This window comes from Cyprinus carpio, chromosome B3 (assembly GCF_018340385.1).
Source record: "Cyprinus carpio isolate SPL01 chromosome B3, ASM1834038v1, whole genome shotgun sequence".
NCBI classification, from domain to species: Eukaryota; Metazoa; Chordata; class Actinopteri; order Cypriniformes; family Cyprinidae; genus Cyprinus; species Cyprinus carpio.
The window spans coordinates 9547580-9568665 of record NC_056599.1 but is presented as its reverse complement, the minus strand read 5'-3'; the positions used below and the strand labels follow the sequence as shown (position 1 = coordinate 9568665).

At 36.2% G+C, this 21086-nt stretch overlaps 1 protein-coding gene across 9 annotated transcripts; it reads left to right on the top strand.

Annotated features, from left to right (window-relative positions):
- The first annotated feature begins 9126 nt into the window (after positions 1 to 9126).
- Positions 9127 to 20971, top strand: LOC109069591 (dual specificity mitogen-activated protein kinase kinase 4). Of its 9 annotated transcripts, XM_042719556.1 has the most exons (14): positions 9127 to 9355; positions 10958 to 10993; positions 12658 to 12690; positions 15292 to 15309; positions 15818 to 15920; positions 16007 to 16181; positions 16357 to 16476; positions 16564 to 16683; positions 16778 to 16829; positions 16952 to 17079; positions 19446 to 19523; positions 19617 to 19765; positions 20019 to 20064; positions 20343 to 20971. In XM_042719556.1, exons 1-14 carry the CDS (start codon positions 9253 to 9255, stop codon positions 20454 to 20456), a joined length of 1275 nt encoding a protein of 424 aa, XP_042575490.1. In that variant the 5' UTR covers positions 9127 to 9252; the 3' UTR covers positions 20457 to 20971. The 9 variants fall into 9 exon arrangements, with proteins under 9 accessions (XP_042575490.1, XP_042575492.1, XP_042575491.1 ...); XM_042719558.1 differs by lacking the exon at positions 10958 to 10993; XM_042719557.1 differs by lacking the exon at positions 15292 to 15309.
- The last annotated feature ends 115 nt before the right edge of the window (positions 20972 to 21086 follow it).

Here is a 21086-nt window from a genome sequence, read left to right as displayed (position 1 = left end):
ACCAAAGAGCTGAATGAGAGTAAAAATATTTTCAGACTTTAAAAAAATTTGCAATTGTTTAAGACATCTGTAGGAAATATATATTATGTTCAGTGTATGATCTAAATTTTAATTCACCTTCACACGGTCAGTGTCAAACTCAGATATGCACTTTTTTTTAACTAATATTAAATCTTTTTTTTTCTTCTTCTTCTTTTTTCAGGTTCACGTTTGTTCATGAGATCAGTTTGGTTAATTCTCATGTTACTGGTCAATGCCATTATGGTTTATTTCTACATCATAGCACTGGGAACTGAAAAAGGTACTATAATAAAATGCTTATTATATGCTTACTATAATAAGCATATCTTACATTTATGCTGTAAGTTACTAAAGATGGTAAAGGTTTTTTGCCAATTAATTAACAGATACATTAAAGAATCTTTTACTCAGATCTGATGTATTTGTTGATGTTCAGATCGTATTGGATGGGCCTGTATGATTGTGGTTTTTTAAGTTGGTTTGGGTATTAATCATCTGCTCTGATCATCTTCATAACTGCATTGCAATGACAAGCTATTATTTTTCAAAACTCATTTGTTTAATTAAATTATTTATAAAAAAGTTTCTTGCTAATTTCTATTGTGAAGATACTAGGGGATACATTTACTAGAAGAATGAAGGATTTTAATCAAAAGCTGTGAAAAAAATGCAATGATTCATTTTTATAATTATAAATGTTGATATTAAACTGCATTTGATCTCACAGATCTTCACCGTGTTGTTCCTGTGTATGTGTTTGGATCAGTTGGTGTTGTTGTACTGAACTCAGTTACCCTGATGACTGAACTGATACTGAAAACAGGTGAGTGAACACTTGAACATCACACAGTGCCTGATTATATTAAGCAATTTACATTACGCCTATGGTAAATACATATTATAAGATAATATATCAGTTAATACTTTACTGTGAGGCATAAATCAGCTTATTCCGATCAAATTATTCTCATTTTCATAATTTCTAGCAACAATACTGCAATAAAGCCTTATAATAATCTGCTATAATTTGGAGGTAATATTTAAGCACAATTGTCTATTGTAAATAAAGTACTCTTGCTGATCCTCAGTTAATGGTGGTGGAGCAGTTGGTGATCTGAGAGTTGTCGTCTTCTCCTCTGAAATCCTCTTTACTGTATTTCTGATGATTTTACTCGTATTTGAACCTTGTGAGTACAAACTGAACTTTAGTAAGTTGCATTGTCTAGGTAAATTATTATTATTATCATCTGATGTGTTTTGTCCATCTGTTCAGCCTCTAAATAACTTCTTCCACTTTCTTTCTTTGAACACACAGGGATCAAAATGTGTCTGCAATCATGTCAGGTTAGTGTCAATAATTAAATATGATTTAAATATGATACCGTACCATATTTAATGTAAATCATATTTAATAAACTGCAATATCAGGAGGTATTTCACTTCATATTATTGGTGCACTCAATAATTTTATCGGCATGTTTCTCTGGCTGATATAACAGAAGTATTTTTTTTTTATTTTTTTTACTGACACATCATTGTGAGCACATGCAACAAGTATTTGTCATTTGTAATGAACTGCTGATGGTAAACTCTTGATAAAACATGATAAAAAAAAACAGATGTTGTCTAGATCAGTGTTTGTTGTTTTTGTTTATTGTTTATAACTGTTCTGTTTGTGTTTGTTTACTTTATTGTTTGTGTTTGTCTCCTTTATTTAATACAAACCATTCTGAATCTGTATGAAAAATGACTGATTGCACCTTTATTCTGAACTCAGAATGCAGCTGAATCTGATGAAACTCCAACCAATGGATCAAAGCAGAAGCAGAACACAGCAGAATACCATGAAATGAAACCTCTCCTAAAGACTGAAGATCATGAGGCTGATAGGACAGAGAACATTCTGCCAGATTCAGTGGAATCACAAACCTGATCAGCAATAAGAGAGAGAAAAAGAAGACTCAAACGCTCGAGCATTGACAGTGAGAAATTCAACGTTCTTCACTGTAATGCAGATGATTTTGTGCTGTCAGCTCTTTTTAAAAGTTATTTTATAAATAACTTGAATCATAGGCCAGGTGTTTATTTGTGATAATTTTAAACTGTGGTAACACTTATGCTGATTGATATATTTCTATAAGAACTACAGTAAAGTTCGGTTCATCTGCTGATCTAGAGAGTTTCTTCAGTGTGTTGGTGGGTCAGAAAGCAGTTGAACAGTGTTCAGGCCAGTGTTTCCTTCTGTATTCATGTAGTAATAGATCCATATGACGATAACTGCATTATCAATGGCTTAAGCCTCAGTTGCTACCTCTAAATTGACGTTTTGGAATTAGCTACAGAGGCTTGGAGGAATTACATATTTCATTTAGGTATAACTTTAAAAGTTTTAATATTATTGTTTCTATATAATTAGCTATACAATTATTGCAAGCAATGTCTTTCTGGAACATGCATTGAAATAAGACAAAAGCCAATATTGAATGTGTTACTAAAGAGTCAACTTTGTCACACACACACACACACACACACACACACACACACACACACACACACACACACACACACATATATATATGTCTTTATAAAAATCAAGTTTACTTGAATAGAACAAACAGAATGCAACATTGTGTCATTAAAATGCATGTATTTCTTAAATCCATTTATTTTTTTTCTGTTAAATTATAACTTGTTTATCTTAGGTGTTGTTGTTAAAAACAGGTTTAAACATGCTGTCTTCATGCATCATATTGTTCTCTAAACCTAATGTTGGACCATCCAAAGAGATTATCATGTTCAGAAATTATGGATTTATGTTTATATTTGTTGCTGTAATTCCAGATGTATCTGATGGTATGCATGTTGTTTTTCTCTCTATAAACTGATTCGGATGACAAGGCACATCTTTAATTGTCCAATTTATGTCTATGCAAACTGTTGCTCAAGAGCTTATACATTTATCTGATCTAAATGCTTAAAGAGTTTGTGCTCATGTATGAATTTCTTTACAGCATTTAACTGCACATAAAGCACATATTCCTTCACAACTGTTATACCTGCTGGTCAGAGTGGCCATGATATCCACCAGAGGGCACTTCTGTATACTCTTTTAATATTTCATCCTGAACTGCATGTCTCATTCACCATATTGGTTTTGTCTAGCCAGAAGAGAACTGACCCCCAACTGAGCATGGTTTCTTGGTTTTGTATAGTCTTTTGATATTTGATCCTGAACTGAGTATGGTTTCTTTTTTTTTTTTTGGTTTATTTAAGTGGTTGGGTTTTTGTTCCTCGTTACACTATATGAACTGAGCTGGAGATGGCATCACTGAATTAACGATGGACTGATTTTAACTGAAAAAAACTTACTAGTTTTACTGTTGTCCTATTTTAAAAGCTGCTTTACAGCAGAGTTGAATTTTGTTTGCATTACTGACACACTATTTTCCTGTTTTACACTGTAAAGCTACTTTGATGCAATCTGTATTTTATGAAGTGCTATATAAATAAAGGTGACTTGACTTGCTGCCTTTAGATCCTGCACTCATCTTTATTTTGCAGCAAAGCTGTGACAGAAGAACTGACCTCCAGTTCCTAGAGAGGCACACACAGGGATTTCTGGACCTTCACCATCTCGTCCCTTATGATGACAACTGACTGTGTGTGCTTTTCTGAACAAGTCTCAATGCAAAGACAAGATTGTGCTTGCCCAGAAACAAGCCACTAGGGACATCAATGGAGTATGTGGAGTGGGTACTCCTCCAGAATGGTTCCCCATTTACCATCTCCAAGAGTGAGGCGCTCCCTCTCTCTTGCTCCTTCGGTTCCACCTGGGATTGTCGACCCTATGGTTGCAGTGGGCTTCCTCGTCCCTCTGGCTCTGCCTTGGTCGGTCATCACTCTGACTTTGCCATGGACTTACGGGCCTTTGTCTGTGACCTGTCCTTCCACCCCTTTGCCTCTGTCAGGTTCCTCCTTCCCTTCAGCTCTACCTTGGTCTTCAGTCGCACTGCTTCCACCTCAGTCCTCTGGCGCCCTGGCTCCACCTCAGTCATTCACCGCTGCAGCTCTGTCTTGGTCTCCAGGACCTTCAGTGTCCCCGGTATCTACAGCTTTTCAGCTCTGACTCAGTCTCCACCTTCCACACTGTCTAAGGTCCATCGTTCCCTGGTTCCACCTGGCAAGGCACCACCATGGCTCCTCCCTCGGCTCTGCCATGGGCCTGCACACTGGTATTTATGTGGGTGTTTTTTCTTCCTTTTGGTTTGTTTCTACTGCATGTACATCCTGGCTTTTTTTTCCCTTGTCTTCACCCAGCTTTCTCTCTTCGCCCTAGCTCTTGCTGTCCAGCATCCCGGCTCTGCGTCCCCCACCTAAGCCACCTCCCTCTGCTGGACTTGATGTCACATGAATGTTCAGTTCTGTTTGGTTTTGTTTTAGTTTTTCTTATTTGGCCTGTTCCGGAGTTCTTTTTGTTTAATAAACACTAATGTGCTGCATTTAGATCCTGTGCCCATCTTTATTTTGCAACCAAGCTGTGACAAATAACTCCTGTCTACATTGTCTGTTTCAATAGTGATTCATTTTTTTTGTGTGTTGCATTTAGGTCTTTTCAGAGAGAGATTTCATATTATGTTGAAGGTAAAAAAACTTAACACTTTTGTTTTATTTCTTTTTCTTAGTCAGAACTGGTTCATCAGGATTAGCTGCAGTTTATCAGATCTTTCTATGCTAAAAGTAAATCAAGTTTTAACATATGCTCACAGACCTACAATCAAATAATATTTTCAGCTGAACATGTACCTGCTTGTGTTTGTTTTTGCGGCTGCTATACTAGTTATATCTGATGGTTTGTATAATATTTTTCTCTTTATGCTAATTCTGGAGAAAAAAAGCACAAAATGAATTTGTCAAATTAATTATGTTCAATGTGGAAACACACTAAACGAAATTTGTTTCATTTATGTCAAATGTTGATCATCTGCACACATTGAAGAGGTTTCATGGAGGAAAACAGATGAAGATATTCTGGTTCTGCTCTACCAAAACAATCAGACTTTATCAGATTCACCAGATGAGCGATACAGAGACAGAGTTGAGTTCTTCACTGATGAAATCCCAAAAGGAAACTTAGAGGTTTCATGTGAACAGAAGTTTACACTTTGTTTGCGAGGACTTTCAGCCAAAGCAACTACAGAACTGGGAAACTGGTGGTGAGTAACAATAAATAAGTTGGCTGCCTTTATTACATGACCGCTAAATGCTACCCAATTTATCTTGGTAAAACTCAAGGCTGCGGTGTGTTGCTGTTTCATTGAGAAAGTGTCTATCTTGTTTTGGTCCACTTCATGACTAGAACCCAGATTGCACGTTTATAATGGGATGTTTATGCCTCAGATCCGGCCGTATTCGGAAGACGACTTTCATAACATTTCCGTCACACCGCTTGAGGTTTTATTCTGCGTGTGTCCAATCACGCAACTCTGGAGACATCTTGGCTGGCCAATCACAGCACACCTGTGTTCCTGTGTCTCTTTATTTACGTCTGAGGGCATTCTGACGACAACTTTCATACCTTTTCTGGACCTTGACACTGTTTTTTACTTGGCACTATGGGCAGTCCAGGCCTCCCGGTTTTCATCCAAAATATCTTAAATTGTGTTGTTCCGAAGACGAACAGAGCTTTTAGGGGTTTGGAATGACATGGGGGTAAGTGATTAATGACAAAATTTTAATTTTGGGGTGGAGTCCAGGTTGAATGTCCAATCTAGAAATCAGCTTTGGTGCATCTGTTTTGAGACTTCACCAAAAATCAATTTTCTCACACTGCTTTTAACACATAGGGATTTCAGACATGAAGTGTTTGCAGTGTTGTCAGGTTAGTGCCACTGCACTGATTTGAGAGTTACAGTCAACCTGAAATGTACTTGACCCTTTTGACCCCAAATGATGTTTGCTGAAAAAATTAAATAAAATAACATAAAATAAATGTTCCATTTATGTAAATGGAATATGATTTTGTACAGTAGTCAACACTTGGTAACTCTACAAATAAAAAAATTAAGCTGGATTGATATCTGCTTGTATGGTCACTCTCGGGATGTTTGGGGTCCTGGAGACCAGGGAAATGATAAAATCTATACTTTTTCTTTTTAATTTGTCAAATAAAATCACTAAATCCACCACGATTGGTATCTGCAAAATATTATTTAAACTATCGGCAATGCTTATAAAAATTAAATGTTCAGAAAGGTTGCGATCCTTCTATGGGTTGACAATGAGGAAGGGTTTTGATTGTATATGGGACGCCAATAAGGGTTAATATATTTACTATACATATCTTTCTAAAAAACCTGGCATTGTATACTACTAACACTGTTCACTTTGTGATGAATTACTTATGTTGCTCTATTCTAAATCACTTGCAAAATACATAAATGTAAATGTAAATACGTCAAATATAAATGTGCATACTTCTGAACCAGGAAGCAGTGAGGTCTAATGACCTTCCAGCTACCAGATCAAACCAGAACCAGGATTCTCAGGTGAATATCTTTTATAAGATCATATATATTTAAGATGTTTTCTTGCACTGCTATTAAAGGTTGCTTATTTTTCTTAAATATTGTTTCATTTTTTAATTTTTTATAACCTATAATGCAGAAGTATTTGAAGAAACTTCTGTCAATGGATCAAACCTGAACCAGAAAACAGAGGAATCATATGATTCCGTCATTTAATGAACTTAGTGATACTGAGAAAATGCCCTACATACTTGGAGAAGATGACAACACAGCTGCACTAGCTGCAAAATTTGCATTACCCTTACGAATAAGAAGTTTTTTCAAGTGTGCTATTAGTATACTTCTTTCAAACTAAAAATAGGAAAGTATACTTTTAGTCTACTTTTTATGTACTTCTCAGAAATGGGCTTTATGTACTTCTCAGAAATATACTTAAAATGAATTTAATTTATACTTGACTTATACTACAGAAAAAGTCTAAATATATTTGAGCTATACTTGTGCTCCTAGAATCTGTGTTTGCATTGTTATAGCTAGTACACATCTTCTGTACAGAATTTCCAAAAAATACAAGTGAAGAAGAAACTGCACCAACAGATGCTTCCACATGTAGGGTGCTTCTCAAACGGAAGGCTGCATATCTCGGCTACAACGTCATCAAACGTCACTGAAGGCCATCTCAATCGAAAGGATCCTTGGAAGGCAGCCTTTGTTTCGTGTCCTTCATTCAGCTGAATTTGAAGGATGCATGGGATGTATCCTCAGCGACCTTTCAATCACCCACAATCCTTTGTACCCATTCCTTTTATGAAAATAAACTGATGAAAAATGAGTTAGTACTGAGCTGAATTTATTATGGAATGTAAGACAAAAATAATGTTTTCGGACATGAAAGGATAGATGTTATCTTTTGTTTTGGTGTAAATTACTTGCTAAACTGCCAATAATTTAATCCACGGGGAGACTAGACGACTGTGATTCATTGTATTGCATAAATAGAAAGCAAAATAACATAAAGATTTGTAATACAAAGTATTTTTCCAAAACTAAGTTTTATTAGTATTTCTGTGCCTTGGCGGTGAGGTCTAAGGGTTAGGGTTAATAAGAACACATGTGACGTAGCCACGCGCACTTACTAGACTGTCTCATTCTAGCGTTTAATGCCAAGAGGAGGACTCTAGCCTACAAGCCTCTAAAGGACTGAAGGACTGAACTAGGAAGGGCACGGCTTTGGTAGGATGCAGCCTTCTGTTTGAGAAGCACCTGTAATCTAACACGATCATCAGACATGAAACAGCTTCAAAACTATGTAACGTTATGGAATAAAATGTCGACCAATGCAGAGCTAATAATGACTGTCAAGCTTTGGGGTGTTGAGATTGACTCTGTCTACATTTTATTTATCATTCTGAATCCAATTCAATGTCTTTTTTCAGCTTTTTGTTCAAAATGTTGTTTATTTTATTTAAAAACATTTTATTTATGAAACTTATCCACAATCAAGTGTTTACAAAAAAAGAATGCATGAAGCTAGAATAAAATGTTTTTGTTTACAAGCAGAGACCCTGTTCTTTCTTTTGATGTTTTGTATGTTCAGATATTCATATATACATATATACATATACATATACATACCATATATATATATATATATATACACTGTATAGCCTATAAATACAAATTAATACCTAAATAGGGACAAAGAAGTATACTTGTATGAAGTTCACTAAAAGAAAACTTAAGAGTATATTTGCAGTATAAAACTACTGAACTGGTTTACTGAGACTATACTTCAAAGTCTATTAAAAATGCTACTACTATTTATTAGTAAACTATCAGTCAGGCACGTGCCAGAATTTTTTCTCTACCGGTGCTAAGGGGGGGCTAGACCAATATGTGGGGGTGCTAAGAAAATAAATGGTATTGATGACTTCAGAGTTACTTCATAAAGAAATGGGGCTAAACCGAAGCTATTAAAAATTCTGACGGGGCTATAGTCCCCCCTAGCCCCGGTGTAACACCGTCACTGCTATCAGTAGGCTATACCTATAAGTTCACTTTTAGTATAGTTGCAGTACAAGCTAAAAATATTGATGTTAACTAGTTGTGTACTCAAAGTTTATTACGGTTATACTTGAAGTGTACATAAAAGTATACTTTTATATACTAGAAAGTGGGCCAATTTAGTCCCAAGGAGTACTGAAATAGTACAAGTATACTACTAGTACACTGATATCTGTATACTTACTAAAGTATACTTAAAATATAAGTATACTTAATAAACTAAACTTGAAGTGTACTACCTTTTGGTAAAGCCAGTCATTCAACATGTTAGGTGCTAAACATGATTAACTCTAAACTGACTCACTTTATCTTTTCATCTATTTAGATAATAATATTTAATATCTATGTTTTTTTTTTCTTCGATTGTTTCTTTTTATCATTTTTATATACATATACATGTTAATGCTTTGGCAACATTGTGTTACACAGCCATGTTAATAAGGCTTAATTTGAATTGAAAAAAAAAAAAAAATTGAGAGAGAGAGAGAGAGAGAGAGAGAGAGAGAGAGAGAGAGAGAGAGAGAGAGAGAGAGAGAGAGAGAGAGCTGTGTGCAGTGCAGTGCAGTGCAGTACTGTTTAGGTTTCTCTGCTGTCTGTCTCTCTGCATTGCAGCCCAGTGCTGGCTGCTGGAAGTCAAACCCAAATGGCGACGTCCAGTCCCAGCAGCACCCCAGCAGCATCAGCCTCCAGCGCACAGCACCACCAGACCCAGAGCCAGCACATCAGCACCATGAGCAGCATGCAAGGTCAGAACCCACCGAACCGCGCATCCATCCGCCCCACAATGAGATCCACTGACCGTTTACTCGCATCAGATGAGACTCAATCACGCTGCATTACTAGCCGTGTAGCTTTAGCTAACCTATCGATCTCACTTTGGATTTACAAGCTCTGAATTGTAGGTTTTAAAATAGTAACCGCTTTTTAGTTGCTTTATACTAGTAGTTTTAAATCTATTTTAAGCGTCGTGTTAGCCGCACGGCTAACTGCTTCAGTCAAACACTGACAGGCCCGGGAATATTTCATTTTTTCAACGTGATAATTACATTGTCTACTACATAACCCATGTGTAGATTAATATTTTTTATGCATACATCGTTGTTAGTATTATATTAATTCGTTTACTGTCGTTGTTCGTTAACTGACTGTCATTGGAGTTTGTTGACATTTTTAGCTGCGTGGCTAACGTTAACTGGCTAACGATACGACGCTAAAATGATCTTAAGATAAATGCGAGTGTTTTGGGGGGAACTGAAGAGTCGTCTCTTAATAAATGGAAATATTAAGATGTTATTTTAATTATTTGTGGACCACAGAAGAAAGAATGATTTCATAAAGAGATCACTGACAGCTTATCTAACAAACCAATGGCTCTCAATATTTTAGATGCCACGGGCCTCAACATCCTCGCGTTATATAGTTTATTGTGTAAAAACACAATTTATACTGTGAAAAATTTATATGTCTAAAAATTTTCTATTAAGTTACTTAAATTACTTTGTTTTCCCGATATCGTAGCCCACTTTACTAACTTACTTAATTTTAACTTATTATTGAATCATTATTTTATTTATTTATTCATTTGCTTATTTATTTTAATCAATTTTTTTTTGTCTAACTTAATTGTTATTTATTTATATACGCATTCATACATATTTATTTTAATATAATTTTTATTTATTCATTTTCATTTTAATTAGTTATTATTATTATTATTATTATTATTATTATTATTATTACTATTATTATTGCATGTTTTACACTATTTCTCTCTAAACTTTTCCATGGGCCAACTAGCATCGTGTGCCCCCAGTTTGAAAAACTTAATGTTTTTACGGTTGTAATTTGGGTAGTTTTATGACTCCAATTGCCACATGATATATTCATGATTGAATATGAATGATTGAATATGTCATTTAGAATAGATCATCTACAAAAGCTCAAAATACTGCGGTATTTAACATCAAATATGGATCTGTGTGGAAAACAGATCGCTCAAATGAGTTAGTACTAATTTTAGCTTGAAATGTGACTCTTTGAATGGTTTATTTTGGACTTGGTGTGGTGTAGTGGGTAAAGATATGGGCTGGTAACTGAAAGGTTGCAGGTTTGAACAAGAACACAAATGTGCATGAATTGTGTTTATCATAAAGTCATCACCAAGACCATTGCAATTGTTTTGTTTGTCTTGATATTGAAGATGTTTCAGTTCCACTATGAGATGTAGCCATTAACTGTAATCTGTTATGGGTTAGTTTTGCTCTGAAATTTGCTAGAACAACCTCTGTTGCCTCTTTAATAAAACTGGTTATTCTCTCCAAACTGATGCAATTCATTTTGATTTTCAGACATCAGCTCATGCTGGAGGTTTCAGAGTGATTCAGGTAGTTACTGACTTTACATTGAATGGTTTGGACATGGACATTGTATAAATATATAAAAATATATCTGTGTTTTGTCTTAAGGAAATGAATGAATGTGTTAATCTTATTAATTAATAAATACACAATAGTGCAATTTATTACTAATTGATGTATAGTTAAATTACTATATTATAATATAAATCCTATAATAAGGACTTTTTTTTAGCATTATTTGTGATTATTCCTTTGAGTTTTTACACATGGTTATATTATACTACTATAAATTCTTGCAGATTAAAACAAAACTAATAACAATTGAACTATGCTTATTTTAAGGTGATTAAATAAAAATGACTGTAAAACAGTAATGAGAATTACAATAGAATTACAACTTTTTTTGCCTTGATTTTGGGGTGAAATATGAATTTGACGTTTGTTTTTTTGAGATTAACTTCTTGGAGCATGTTTAATGTTTTTTTTATTTTTTTTATATATATATATATATATATATATAACTAGTGTTTATGTAATTAATTTTTACACTGTTCTGGGCTGGTTTCAGCTATAAAGAATATATGCCCGGATTGAATTTTAACTCCATAGAAACCCTTCAGTTTTGCAGTAGCATTTAGTCGGTCTGTTTTCTCATTTTACTGTGCTCGTCCAAAATCTCCTCCATCACACCATCATTCCTGTATTTCCTGAAAGCGCTGTCTGACGTGATTCAGCTTTGGTTGGGAAGCTTTATTCATTGGCTTCATATTTACACAGGAAGAGGAAACTGGCATGAATCATCATCCCATGATTTCTGAAGTTAATCTCTGTGTTCTTGTATTTAGATAAACTTGTTGCCTAAGAAAAGACGCCTTTACCTTTGGTGCATCATCTTCATTATGGTTTTGTGTTGCAAAACTTCCTTATTGTCATAAAAAATATTTTTCTAAGGTGTGAATAAGATTATTGGAGTATGTTTTAAGAGAAAATTCTATTTCTGTCTCTCTACTTCAAAATATTATGCTTCATTGATCGTATGTGTAACTATGTAGCAATTTCTGAGTGAACATTTTCTCCAGTGTATTTGTCCTGAAATAACCTAACATGAATCTTTCTCCAACATAGACTTTATTTTTGCAGTCTGAAGTTCCCAAACTCCGGCTGGACGGATTCTTTTAAATCTATGTATTTAAGCAATGAAACTCAATATTTCCCCTCATGATATTTCTCTCCCTTTATCTCTCGTCTCTTCTTACCCACAATCCTCCCTGATGCCGGACCACGGTGAGAGCCTGTGAAATTGTTTTCCCCAGAGCAACTGCTGTTTATATTCCCTCTCTGAACTGTTTCATTTTGATTTTTTTCTCCTTCATTTCTCTCTTAGTCTGGTGTTTTCCTTTGTTTTACGTTCTGCTGGTTTCCGGTTGCTGTTGTGTGTGAGCCTCCTCTGCATGTACACACATTTCCCATGATTACCGGTTCACTGATGCACATCCCGGCACAGAGGTTTGGTTTGAGAGCGCTTCAGATGCTCAGTGTGAGATCTGTCCGCTGGTTTTCTTGGATTCTAAGGTTTTAGTGAGACTTCATCGCTGTGAAGAGCAGATTATTACAGAATTAGCATTGGACTTGAACAGGTGCTGCAAATGAAGGTGTTCAAACCATGTGTCCGTTGTTCTTCTCACCACCAGGGTTTCAGATAAACCTGTCTGGACTTCATCAAAGTAAGCCAACCGTTCTGAAGCGTGTCTGTTCGCTGGTTTCGGGGAGCCTGTCCTCTGCCCGACACTAACGGGGTTCTGCTGGACTTGTGCCGGTCTGGGACAGATCGTTCTGCATGCTAGAGCTTTAAAGGTGCTGTATGTAGGATTGACACCGAGTGGTTGAACTAGGTAGTGCAGTCCAAATTCAAAATATTGGAGAGGGTTATTTCACCCGGCACCTCCTCCTCAGACTTGACGCACACGTAAGTTGCCAGATTGATGACACAAACAGGAATGAGCGCACTTGACGATGAACGAAATTAAATGCGCTGTGTTTTCCGCCAACTGGCAACCCGGGGTACTGAAATACAATTGGGTAAACTGGCAGTGGGCGGGTTTCACAAACAAAAAAAAAAAACAGAGATTTTGGGGCCCGGGAACGCACGGAGAATTACGGAGAATAACTGAATTTAGCATTGTTTTTCAGATAAACAAGTATGTTAACTTAACATGTTTCTTAAATATTTTTATGCTTTAGTAGAGTCAAAATCTTACAAACAGCACCTTTAATAAAAAAAAAAAAAAAAAAATCGTACTGACCCCAATCATATTTGACATCAGGTTGTATTATGTCTATATCAGCATTATTTCAGCCAGCCTTCTCTCTAGATATTGTAATTTAAGCCATTAAATAACACATAGTGGTAGTCAGTATTTCCATTCGGTAACTTAAATGTTCATATATCTGTGTCAAACAACAACAGAAAGAGGATTTTATTGAGAAATCGGCACAAGTCTAAGACTTTGAGCTTCCATTGTCTTTGGAGCAAAAAGATTCATTCTTGGACAGTCGATTGGTCCTGACTTTCTTTTGATTTAGTCCATTTAATCAAAATCAGCCTGCACTTGATCAAGATCTCTTTGATGATCACGCATGTACTTTCTGCATTGATCAATGGTTCTCATACAGTAATGGAAGCTCTGGTAGTTGTTTTAGACAACTTTCTACTAACCGGTGCAGTGAACATTGTCTTGGGTGTTGTAGCTGTCTTCCCTGTTTCTTCGGTTTGCATTTTGTTTAGTGTTGGAGCACTGCTGGGATGGTTTTGGCATGAGCATTTCGAACAAACACCAGCTTGTTGGGACATGGACGCACATGCCGTGAGATTTCAGAAATGCCGTTCCTCTGGTATTCGGATCCTCACATTCTTGTGGTGGAGGGAAAATAGTCCTTAAGTTCTCAGAGATGTGCTTGCACTCAATTCCCAGTTACTTTCATGAATCTGAAGGGCTTTTTGGTGCTTAAGTGTTTTAAGTGTTTTAATTTCTCTTGTGTCATATAACTTAATTTTCACTTATTCACAAGTTAGCAATTATATGGAGACACAAGCACTGAATTCTAGTTTTAGAAAACTCTGATATCGCAAAGTCCCCTAATTCTTTTAAATTGTGGATTGAGGTGAAACTCTGATATTCAGTTTATAGAGCAAATAGTCACAAAAACTGCTTTTAAAATAAAAAAAAAAAAAAAATAGAATATTTTTTTTTTTTTTTTTTTTTTTTTTTTTTTTTTTTTTTTGTAATGTTGCTGATTAAAGAGTTTTGGTGGAAAGAAACAGTGACCAAAACAGTGATGTTTAATTTCTTTGATAATGTGTTTTGAAGCATTTTCACTGTAAATAAAAAGGATTCTACAGTAAAATTATGTAAACATATTAAAGGGATACTCCACCCCAAAATGAAAATTTTGTCATTAATCACTTACCCCCATGTCGTTCCAAACCCGTAAAAGCTTCGTTCATCTTCAGAACACAATTTAAGAGATTTTGGATGAAAACCGGGAGGCCTGTGACTGTCCCATAGACTGCCAAGTAAATAACAGTGTCAAGGTCCAGGAAAGGTATGAAAGTCGTCATCAGAATACTCCATCTGCAATCAGATGTGCAATCTGGGTTATATGAAGCGACGGGAACACTTTTTGTAAGCGAAGAAAAAACAAAAATAACGAATTTTATTCGCATTACTTTGATATCAAGAGTCTCCTGCTGTGTCTGTGCTGACAAATCACCGTATGCTGTGTATGCTCTTCTGTGTCAAAGTCGTTATTTTTGTTTTCTTCATATTAATTTAACCCAGATTGCACATCTGATGGCAGATGAAATATTCTGACGATGACTTTCATACCTTTTCTGGACCTTGACACTGTTATTTACTTGGCAGTCTATGGGACAGTCTTAAGCCTCCCGATTTTCATCCAAAATATCTTAAATTGTGTTCCGAAGACGAACAAAGCTTTTACGGGTTTGGAACGACATGGGGGTAAGTGATTAATGACAAAATTTTCATTTTGGGATGGAGTATCCATTCAAGGTGAAATATCAAGCATATAGAGTTCAATTACCCAAATGTAATTACGGACACATCATTTTCAGTTTTTAACTAATAAAAGTCTTTTGTGATTCTGTAAAACAAATCCGTCACTGTTTTTGTCATGTTGCATTGGCTTCGTTTCTGTGGTGGCTATTTTTAGTGCTTATAAAAGCGCACCTCTCACAGTCTAGATGAACCGTACAGTTTGCTCGATACAGATTCATGCAGAATTTTGTGTTTGGGTTGTGTTAGGTTGTGTGTGTGATGAAGGTAAGTTTGTTTTTAGTTTTTAGTTTCAGATCATCCGTTTTGTGTCCGGATGTGATCAGATCTTTTTAACGCTCTATTGTCTGTCTTGAGTGGATGTAGATGGGGAAAGATTTGCTGATTTGGTGATGTTAAACGCAGGGTTTGAGGCATGTCAGATTGCAGTCCCTGTCCTCTGCTGCCAGATTTGCTAAAGCCATCCATCATCACCCTCTATATTTTTTCTAATGAAGATGTCTTACACCTTCAGCGTGCTCTGATGGCTTTAGGAAATCTGGCTCTTGGGTTCCTCTCCTGGTGCTCAGATGTGCATGTCTCTAGTGAACTTTGGTCTCTTCACACGACCCTCCCACATCTTCCATGGCTTCGTTAGAGATCTCTTCCTACAGCAACCTGAATAAAATACACCTGCAACTTTATCTTCATGCTATATAAGTGTGTTGGTTTGTGTGTGAAAGTGCTGTTTCCTGACTGTGTTGTTTAACCTGAAGGTCTCTTCCTCCTCTGTCAGGTAAACGTAAAGCCCTGAAGTTAAATTTTGCCAATCCTCCAATCAAACCTACTTCCAGAATCACTCTGAACACTGCCGGACTTCCTTTCCAGAACCCACACATGTGAGTACGGACAATCTCATGGCCATTTCACCCAAATACTATTTTACTTTCAATCTTCACGTGGCTGTGTGTGTGTGTGTTTTCAGAGAGCGGCTGCGGACACACAGTATCGAGTCGTCTGGGAAGCTGAAGATCTCTCCGGAGCAGCACTGGGACTTCACAGCCGAAGACCTGAAGGATCTCGGCGAGATCGGCCGAGGAGCGTACGGCTCCGTCAACAAGATGGTGCACAAACCCAGTGGTCAAATCATGGCCGTCAAAGTAAGACACATGCCATAAGTTACTGATCGGTTTCTGTTACACTTTAGGTTATCTTTGAAAATTAAAAACTGTGTGTGTGATCATTATAGCACACAGCCTTTTCGAAAATGCAAGCTTTTCCAAGAGTCAGTATAGACCAGAAAAGCTGAGAGTCATGAGTCTGTTTGTGTGACAGAGGATCCGCTCCACGGTGGACGAGCGAGAACAGAAGCAGCTGCTGATGGATCTGGATGTGGTCATGAGGAGCAGCGACTGTCCCTACATCGTCCAGTTTTACGGGGCTCTTTTCAGAGAGGTTTGTCCGTTTGGTCTGCTCACCGTCTCATGCTTTCTAAGAGAGTCTTTCTTCTCAAGACGCTTGCTCTGTCTTTGTCTCTCTCAGGGGGATTGCTGGATATGCATGGAGCTCATGTCTACCTCCTTCGACAAATTCTACAAATACGTTTATTCCTCTTTAGACGAAGTGATTCCAGAGGAGATTTTAGGGAAAATAACATTAGTTGTGAGTTTTCATTCATTTGATCCACTTTGGCATTGATTAAGGGATGCGTTCGTTGGTGTTCATTAAAATGCTGTGTTGTTCTGTGTCTTTTCAGACTGTGAAAGCACTTAACCACTTAAAAGAAAACTTGAAAATTATTCACAGAGGTAAGAGAAGCAGAGAGACCTCTGTCAGATTATTTTTGTTTGCATGATTTGAGTTGATTTTGGAGGGTTTAGATGCGAATGGAGTCCTTTTTTACTCAGACTGAAGCTCTTTCTCTCTGCAGACATAAAGCCATCAAATATCCTCCTGGACAGGAAAGGCAACATTAAGCTGTGTGATTTTGGCATCAGTGGACAGCTGGTCGACTCCATCGCCAAAACCAGAGACGCAGGCTGCAGACCGTATATGGCAGTAAGACTTATTCATTTATACATTCATTACCACTACCATTCATAAGTTTGAGATTTTGAAATGTTTTTGAACAGAAGAAAGTCTCTTCTGCTCACTAAGAGTACTTTTTTTGACCAAAAATACAGTAAAAACAGTCATATTTAAAATGTAATTTATTCCTGTGATCAAAGCTGTATTTTCAGCATCTAAGTAAAAACAGTCATAAGTATTTAAAATGTAAGTTATTTCCTGTGATCAAAGCTGTATTTTTCTCATTACTCCAGTCTTCAGTGTCACATGATCCTCCAGAAATCACTCTAATATGATGATTTGCTGCTCAAGAAACATTTCTGATTATTAGCAATGCTGAAAACAGGTTGTGCTGCTTCATTTTTGTGTGGAAACTTTGATACAAAATTGTTAAGTATTGATATAGTAAGAATTTTGATGTGACTTTTGTTTTTCAGGATTCATCGATGAATAGAAATTTCAAAAGAAAAGCATTTAAAATAGAAATCTTTTGTAAAATTATGACTGGCTTTACGGTCAGTTTTGGTTTGATTAATGTGCTGCTGAAAAATAAAAAAAACAGAATAAAATAAAATAAAATGAAATAAAGTAAATGTTATTGAATTTATTTATAATTTTTTTATTTCTTAAAGATAGCCCCGCTATTTTTGGGTCATTTTTTTGTAAAATAAATAAATAAATTAATTAACTAAATAAATAAATAAAATATAATAATAATAATATAATAATAATAATAATAATAATAATAAAAATAAATACATAAAATAATAATAATAATTTTAACATTACAAAATGTATGTGTATGTACATTTTCATAATGATTGGGGAAAAAAGTAATTGCAGAAAAAAAAAATCAGTATTTTCCTGTCATCCTTTCTGAAGCTTAGTGTCTGTACTTGTGCGTGTGTACGTGTGCTTTAGAGTGATGTAACTGCAGGAGTGTCCATGAATGAAGCTCCGCTCTGCAGTGGCTCTACTGCTGCTGCTGCTGCTGATGATGATGTCATGCTCTAATCTTAGCCGTGATCTCATCATCATCACCATCCCCAGAGTCTCCTCACTGCATTATGACATCATCAGTCTGTCAGCATCAGTGACATCAGTGTGTTGACTGGCATGCACAGCTGTTAGTATGTGACACACACACTCTGCTGCTGTCTGGACGGAAGTGTGTGCCGGGAGCACATCTGTTTTTGTGGTGTTTGGGTCTGTGAAGCAGCTGGATAAGACACAGACCATCTGATGTGCTGGAGGAGCACTCTGCTGCACTCTCTCAGCTCACGCTTATGTGTTCATCCAGAGTGTGTGTGTCCTGAGAAATAAACCCATGATCTCAGCTTTTCTACATCTATGCTAGTCGAAACAGCATTTTCAGCACAATTAACCTCAGATATTTAATTTATTTTTTAATGTATTTGTGTATTAAATTAGAGGGACTATATGTCAGGAGAAGACATTTTCTCTGCCAGTGTTTCAGCAGAAAATTTGATTTAAAAAAAAAATCATTATTGTCAAAAAAGAAAATTTACTATATGTCAGGAGAAGACATTTTCTCGATTTTTTTTTTTTTTCCCCCGTTTTTTTTCTTTTCAAAAAAGAAAATTTGAACAACAAAATAATACAATTTGATTTTTTTTATATGCAAGAAATGAAATAGTTTCAACAATGAAACATTTAATCTCAATAGTGTGAGGTATTTCTGATTGAAACAGGAACAAAAAAACAAAAAACAAAAACAAATCAGAAATGGAGGAAATGTTTAATTTTATCAATCCAAGCAAAACAATATCATTGCTTAAAATAATTTCTCCTGACAGTGTTTGAGCAGACAAATTCATTCCAAACATGAAGTAAATTGATTATTTTTATTAATAAAAAAAACGAACACTGCATAATAATAATAATAAGGCTGTCAAACGATTAATTGCACCTAAAATAAAAGCTTTTGTTTACATAATTTGTGTGTAATGTGTATATTTATTACGTATATAAAAATACACACACATGCATACATTTAAAAAAGTATGTACATGTATATATTTCTATTCATATATAATATATATTTTATATAATATAAATATTTTTCTTAAATATATACATGCATATCTATTCATTAAATACATAAATATACACAGTAGACACATATTATGTAAAACAAAAAGCTTATTTTGGATGCGATTAATTGTTTGAAAGTATTTAATAATAATAATAATAATAATATATATTTTATATAATATAAATATTTTTCTTAAATATATACATGCATATTTGAAATTTAGTTTACTCTGTTTGTAAGTACTTGAGTTTTGCTGTCACGTCTGTATATGTGACTGTGTTTTTGTGTGTTTGTCCCCCAGCCGGAGAGGATAGACCCCAGCGCTTCCAGACAGGGTTACGATGTCCGCTCAGACGTCTGGAGTTTGGGAATCACACTGGTGAGGATGATGATCTGTCATGTGACCGTCTGTGTGTGTGTGCTACTGAAAGTGATTTCTGTGTGTGTTTGATGTGTTGCAATGCTGTTTCAGTATGAACTGGCCACGGGACGGTTCCCCTACCCGAAGTGGAACAGTGTGTTCGATCAGCTGACGCAGGTGGTGAAGGGCGACCCGCCGCAGCTCAGCAGCTCAGAGGAGAGACAGTTCTCCCCCAAATTCATCAACTTCGTCAACTTGTGGTGAGACACACACACACACACACACACACACACGAGCGCCATCACACTGAGATCTCCAGCGCTTCCTCTTTCTCTGAGTTTGCTGACTCAGCCGACAGGATGTAATAACTCAGATTTATTGTGCGCTCACATGACGCACACGGCGCCTCCTGCTGCTCATTCACAGAAACTGCAAGAGCTCAGGATTGAGCTTACGATCAAGTTGACTCTGAAGGGTTTTAATTAAATCTTTTATTGTTTCAATTTCTAACAGCCTTACAAAGGACGAGTCTAAAAGGCCAAAGTACAAAGAGCTTCTGGTGAGTTCCTGTTTCCTGTACATGCCACACTTTCACCATGATATGATATTAAAATTGTAATTTGCATGAAAGTTGAATGAGAGTTCCTACTGTTATGGGAAACCTAGACGGATGTGAGTTAATATTGTTATTTGTGCTATAAAAGGTTTAATTGTGAGGAAATTTGTTTTTTTATGTTTTAAATTGTTTAATTGGCCAAATTGTTCAAGTAAAAAGCCATGGGAATTTATTTATCCAGATGTGGATGAAAGTAAACCGAACTTCTCTCTGTCTCTCAGAAACATCCCTTCATTCAGATGTACGAGGAGCGTACGGTAGACGTGGCCAGCTACGTCTGCAAGATCCTGGATGAGATGCCCGCGTCTCCCAGCTCCCCCATGTACGTGGACTGACACGAGGCGCAAGCGCTGGTTTAAACACAGAACAGCAGTATTAAAACAGGAAACCGTACACGAGAGCACCGCGAGTGGCACAGCGGCGTTCAGTTCAAGCTCGACTGTAAAATACCTCCTACCCCACGTCTCTCCCTCTCCCTCTCTCTCTTACTCTCTCTCTCACATCACACACACACACCTGTAAAGCGCAAACACACACATGTCTGACGGCGGTCTGATCTCTCGCGGATGCGGAATAGTGATTTTAAACTGATATTAAATAATGAAATAATAAATAAGCCTGGAATTGTATTTATACTTCTGAAATCACTTGTGGAATATTTGATTCGGAAAGCCTTCGACGTACTGGAAATCTCCTCGTGTCTCGTCCCTCCTCTTCATGTATGTGATATTAAACGTGTTTTGTATGTAAAGGTGAATGATGATGCAGAGGTGGCCGGGGTTTCTGTAATCCTCACTGTACAACGACTATGTGCTGATAATATAAATAAAACTGAGGAATATGGAAACGACTCTGTGTTTGGTGCTTTGTAAAATGTAGCAAATCTTATTATCAAATAATTTTATATTTGATATCATGACTCTATATGTTGTTTATTTACTGCACTGAAGTTTTTACATATTAAT

What these genes read in the sequence shown, in the direction of transcription:
- LOC109069591 (XM_042719556.1), top strand. Translation starts at nt 9,253, where the DNA reads ATGGCGACGTCCAGTCCCAGCAGCACCCCAGCAGCATCAGCCTCCAGC. An exon ending in ACGGGGCTCTTTTCAGAGAG is followed by an intron (nt 16,477 to 16,563) that starts GTTTGTCCGTTT and finishes TGTCTCTCTCAG; the next exon opens with GGGGATTGCTGGATATGCAT. An exon ending in CAAAGTACAAAGAGCTTCTG is followed by an intron (nt 20,065 to 20,342) that starts GTGAGTTCCTGT and finishes TCTGTCTCTCAG; the next exon opens with AAACATCCCTTCATTCAGAT.